At 35.2% G+C, this 6,064-nt stretch overlaps 1 protein-coding gene across 2 annotated transcripts in view; it reads left to right on the top strand.

Annotated features, from left to right (window-relative positions):
- The window catches only part of LOC117100763 (origin recognition complex subunit 4-like), a 23,535-nt gene that overhangs the window by 2,798 nt on the left and 14,673 nt on the right, over positions 1-6,064 (top strand). Inside the window, exons 1-6 of one of the 2 annotated variants that reach the window (XM_033240573.1) lie at positions 425-1,529; positions 2,493-2,771; positions 3,023-3,113; positions 3,736-3,900; positions 4,628-4,676; positions 5,305-5,453. In XM_033240573.1, the coding sequence (XP_033096464.1) occupies positions 2,527-2,771; positions 3,023-3,113; positions 3,736-3,900; positions 4,628-4,676; positions 5,305-5,453 (699 nt within the window). In that variant the 5' untranslated portion in view covers positions 425-1,529; positions 2,493-2,526. Of the gene's footprint in view, positions 1-424; positions 1,530-2,492; positions 2,772-3,022; positions 3,114-3,735; positions 3,901-4,627; positions 4,677-5,304; positions 5,454-6,064 lie in introns of those variants that run through there. The other variant, XM_033240572.1, reaches the window with a different exon arrangement.

Genomic DNA, 6,064 nt, shown 5'->3' with positions numbered 1-6,064 from the left:
CCCCTGGACCCCACGCCCAGAGAACCCCCCTTGAAATGACCTGGCTACGGGCCTGGCGCCCTCTATCGGTTTTGTATCTAGCTAGGAGGAGCACACAAAAAATTATATCCTCAAATTGACTTAAAATATAGTTTCACATTATTTCAATGGAAGAACACATTGATTTGGTGTGAGTAATCTACAGTTTAGATGATAAAATTTGGTTGAATATTTAAATTTAAAATTTTTTCCTGATTTACACACGTTGGCCTACCAGACCTTGTCATTTAAATAATAATCAAAATAATAATATGTCGTTCTTATATAGCGCTTAATGCCTTTACAAAGCCTCTAAATAAGCGCTTCACATTACTACCCCAGTCATTGGATCAAACACATATGGAACACATTGAACACCAAATTAAATTATTAAGTTAAATTATATTATTATTCCATAATATTGCGGCTAGTAATCAGCGCAGTTGTGTTGGAACCTACCAGGTACACACTTGTACTCCTGGGTGGAGAGAGGCAACCTAAATAAAGTGCCTTCTACAAATGTAAGGCGAGCGATCGCGGTCGCGCATCATCGTGCACCTAATCTGCTATCAAGGGGTATGAAAAATAACTTGCTTTAGATTTCAAAATAACTCACCTTCGTGACAGCCCTCGAAATGCCGACGCAATTTTTGCTGACCATGGCAACTATTTATCAATGTAAAAGATGCAAGGCCTAGGATGAAAAACGTCTTTATACCAATATCGTGGGTCATTATACTTTACTGTGTACAATGTACGAACTTCTACAAACCCAAAAAACAGTTAATAAACAACAATTTAGCACAATAAACATGTTGCTGTCTAGGAATTAACAACTAATGTAGGCCTAGCACAACACCCTATGAATGAACTGTTCGTACTGCTTTCTCAGTCCCAATAGCGTACTGCCAGAGATTATCTATTGATTTAAAACGACACACCAATAAACGTTAAAGTTAAATGATTAGATCAAATGAAAATGAGGCCTTCCATTGTTTAATAAAGTGCATTATCACTCCTTAAATATCGATTGGAATCAACCTGAATGAAGACAGAACTCAAAGCAAGTTTCTACGATGGCTGACTCTTTTTTAGTAGACGTTTATTCGGATTTGGATGTCATTAGATTCATCAGTGTTTGCAAATGCATAGCTTCACTTATTCTTCAAACAAAACACTTTTCAGAAACATGTTGCTAATTTAATTACGGAGGTAATTTGTAGAGAATAGAATTTAAATTTGTTAGATTTATTTAGATTTGATTTATAAATATAGGCAATACACTGAATTCGTTCTATCAGCAAGCTGTCACGCAATGTAACTTTTGGCGATCTGACGTCATCACAGCCAAGCGCATGTTTGCACATGACCCCACAAAAAGAATTAACCAATAAGCTGGCAGGAGGCGCGACATGATGATGTCTGATGTTGTTTACAACAACCGACCAGCAAGTGGCATTGTGACTACAAAGAATGTGTTGGGTTTAAGGGAAAAATATCAGACCGAAAATGCACGTAAAAACAATATAAAAGCATTCATTTTATTGGTAATTAAATTTGCTGTACAGTACAGCAAAACAACAGCTACTCTGTGTATCGTGATGGAGACACTCATATGTAAACAATACAGTCAGGCTACACACAAGCTCATTGTTCAGCCATCATCTTTATTGAACAACAACAGCGTACCTCAACGTACGAGGAATGTGACCTCACAACTATGGGCGGCCAAACGGGCCATCACGTAACACTGTGTACTGTATGTAGGCCTATGTTAACTTTTCGTAGGCTAGTCATACTGAACTCATGGACTCTTGCTAGCTAGGCCTATGCCCCTATGTTTATTACAGCAACTAGGCCCTAGCTGACCTACAACAAGCTTGTTTAGTAAGGTTTCAATAGATACGTTACACTAACCAAACTTTCTGGAAATCCGAATATCGTAACCAGTCCCGAGGTGGTGTGGGGTGGGGGGGTCGGTATTGGGAGAGTGCACTTTATCATTTCTCTAGCCATGTAAATATTGTTGTTGACTCCTGTTGCTTGCACTGTATAGCGATTAAACATTCATCTGCAGTATTTCTTTGAACCCTGTGTCTCAAAAATTATGCTGATTAACTCTCAAACCTAACAGATGAATGTGAAAACTTTTATAATTGTCTGATTTCAGTTTGTGGCTTTGTTTCATAATAGATTAGAGGTATAACTATAATATTAATACCCAATGCAGTGGCAACCCCTGCCGCTAACCTTACTGTAATCTTCACTGACATTCAGTAGTAAGTGAGCCTTGTTACACTGCAGAATGGTGGAATGCTACTCACTAAGTCAATGAAATTGAGTGTTGAGTAAAATTGTTATAAGAGGCTAGAACAACTGGCCTAGATCTCTCCCAAAATGTAGTCCAAATGCCAGATACTGTAATGTCACTTAATTTGTTTAACTTAATTTGTTCAACTTAATATACAAAATAGTGTTCAAATAAAAGAAGGAAGCACATACAGAGACATGCCAAAGACTCCAGCTAGGAAGCGTGGAACCAGACAAAAGGCAGAATTGGCTGCAGCATCTGATGCAACGCAGAACAAATGCTCGCCAGTTCTATCACCAAAGACACCAAAGCTGGATAGAAGCACAACAAGAATCAAACAAGATGTGACAAATAATTTTGACTTGCTTCAGGAAACCATTCGAGGAAAATTGTGCAACAATCAGTTACCAGAAAATGTGGAATCATTCAAAGAACAAAAAAAGTATGTGAATTTCCAACCACTTAAAGACCAATTAATGTTCCATGACTGCCTAATAAATGTTGCTTGAATATTTAAATATTTTCAAAAATTATGTTTATAAGGTAGGTATATAATAGCCAGTAAAACACCAATATATAACATTTATGATCCATACCATTCCTCAAGTGACAAGTAACTCTTTTTAGAAAAAAAGAAAAAAGCATTACCGTATCCTGTATTATTAGAATTTGGAATTATTATTTGTTTTTTAGACATTTATTGGAAATTCTAAAACGATGTGCCAACCTGGGTGAAAGTAACTCAGCATTACTAATTGGTCCCAGAGGTGCTGGTAAATCAATGGTAAGACAAACATTTATACTACAGAACTTAATATATTCATAGATAGTGACATAAATGATATAAATTATAACTCAAATAGCAATAACATTATACTGGAGAGTGATTGTGGATTATTGTAGTTTAATTTTGTTATTAGTAATTTATAACTAATGATAATAATTGTTTTTGTTTTTATTAATAATACAAATGCAAATGAAATTATGTGCATTACATTTTACTATTTTTAGTTATCCCATACAGTTCAACACTCTACTGTGCTTTTGTTTTAAATATATTTATATATAATTTTATTAATGTATTAATTGTTTTTGATGATTTTTTTATGTGTTTAATTTTTTATGTGACATTTTAATATGCTCTATGTAAAGTTTATTTTAATCAATTTTTTAATATTTCTAATGTGAAACTAGGTGAGTGGGAAATACTATAGTTTTTGTTACAGCGATTAGGGTCGCTTTTTGTTTCCTGCCAAATCCCTCGGTTGTTTTTGTACTGTTTGTGTTGTTTTCGGCAATAAACAGAACAAGAATAAAAGTGTGACCAGTTTATTTGATTGTTGAATGCTGTATTTTCTTTTACTGTTATTAACCAGTACAGTAATTTTGATATTTTGTACTTGCAGCTGATGAAGGATGTTCTGAAAGAGTTGCATGAGAACAACATGGACATCACTAAGAATTTGTTAGAGGTGCATCTAAATGGGTTGCTACAGACTGATGACAGGATTGCATTGAAAGAAATCACAAGGCAACTGAATCTTGACAATGTAGTCGGAGATAAAGTATTTGTAAGTCAATGTCTTGAAGCTCTGTTTACTGTCAAATTTTCTTTGACAAAAACTGTTGTATGCCCATATATAGTCATGATTCCCTATATATGGTCATGGTGTGATGTCATCATGACCATATTTAGGCATGTAACATGTGTTTTTCAAATAAAATTTGATAGTCTGGACAGGGCTTTAATACCTTGGATCTGTAAGTTGTTTACCACCTTTATTTTATAATACCATATGGAAGATATTCTAATCTCAGGAATGGTAAAGATATTCTAATCTCAGGAATAATAATTTGAGGGACTGCGTTGTCTGGTGATGGGCATTTCTACTTAAAAAATATTCTTGAAAATATTGACATATCCAATTGAACATCAAGTCTACACTTAGAATCAAATGTTTTATTCCAAAAAAATTTTGAGTATCATAATGACACTTTAGCTTTGTCCACACTGTCAAGTTTATGTGACAATCTGTGATTTCCCATATATGGGCATAATGATGATGTCACATTATACTCATATATGAGACTTGGCATCCCAAAACAAGCATCAGTGGGCATGTTTCTGCTGAATAACGTCAAAAACACGTTTTTTATAAACGGTTAAATTCCTTCTGAACGCGTTTCTAGTGAAAAGTGCAACTAATAGAAACACAATAATGCGAGCATTGGCAAGTGGGCGGTGCTTAAATGATGGTCACAAACGCAATTTTTCTTTTCTTTTGTATGTGTGTACAGGGATCATTTGCTGAGAACCTTGCCTTTTTATTAGAAGCCCTAAAAACAGGTAAAGTAACTTTTATTGATTAATTTTATACTAGCTGTGAGGTATATCGTATCGTCGAATAACCATTGGGTTCGAATCATAATGTGTTGAGTTGAATGGCGGAGCGGTTAAGGCATGGGCGCTGCAACCTACAACAATAATATCTGCGCTGATTCAAACGGCTTTTGCTCGCCTAAGGCTCTGGAGGTGGACAATTGGCTCTTATGCATTATAAAGAACCCAGTACATCTTCATAGACAAGTAGGTGGTTACACCAGTGTACTGGTCCATCTCACAGCCCGTCATTGTGGACTAGGTGGGCGTCTTCTTGGCTGCGCGTGACACAACGGGACCATTAGGGGATAAATAAGTTGTTAGAACGAGTGGTCCACATCCGTCTTAGGCCGACGCCTTCCAATATGAAGTTTGCCCTCAATCTAGGAAGAAGAAGAGATGTACTTTTTAAAATTGTTTCCACCATTTATTAATCAAATAAAGTGGAAACTTCAATTTATATGCACATCCACCAATTACTCATTTCATTTTCCTAGGGTGTAAGAGATAACATCACAAACAAGAGCCCAGGCTCTCAAACCCCAATAATATTACATTTTTTTTATTTATAATGTGTGTGGTTATCATCTTACAGGCAGTAAAGAAAGCAAACCGGTGTTGTTTATCTTAGACGAATTTGATCTGTTTGCCCATCATCGCAATCAAACATTGCTTTATAATCTATTTGACATCTGTCAGTCAGCCCAGACACCGATTGTTGTTATCGGTTTGACGTGCCGATTGGTAAGTAAGCATAATGACAGTTGTGCTTATGAAAATACATTTCTATTATTTTGATACAATTTCATTGTTCTCCTGATGACGATTGAAGTAACTCAGTCAAAGCTCTTGAGACATTCTCAACAAAAACAACAGTTCTTTTCAGATGATCTACATAGTGTACCACAAACATTTAATATGGCCTACAGTAATACATTTTTACAACTATGTAGGTATTTACATGTTATTACAGTGGTTAAACAAAAAAGAAAAATAAAAAAATACTTCTGAAACCAGATGAATTTATTTCAAGATAAACCCATTCTTTATATTTTTAGTGCTGTTCAAAATGCAGGCACAAACTGGAATCTTTGCTAAAACCCTGTTTAACGATGTGCACCTTCAATGGCTAATTGTTTGTTACAGTTCTTGCTAAGATTTTTTTTTAACATTAACATTGTTAAACCAGGAAGAACAGTCAATTTGTTTTGGTTTTACCTTTGTGTTTACTTTATTGATTTTATTTTTACTTTCATTTCCAAATATTATGTAAAGGTAGTTGTGTATATCTGGTGTAAGTCTGATTGAGATCGGCTCAGTAAAAAATAAGAACAGAACCTCATAGAGGACATACA

Source organism: Anneissia japonica, unplaced genomic scaffold (genome assembly GCF_011630105.1).
Source record: "Anneissia japonica isolate Jap-2015-1 unplaced genomic scaffold, ASM1163010v1 scaffold670_len1213532_cov191, whole genome shotgun sequence".
Lineage (NCBI taxonomy): Eukaryota > Metazoa > Echinodermata > Crinoidea > Comatulida > Comatulidae > Anneissia > Anneissia japonica.
The sequence above is the reverse complement of the archived record's forward strand: the minus strand, read 5'-3'. Positions and strand labels throughout refer to the sequence as shown.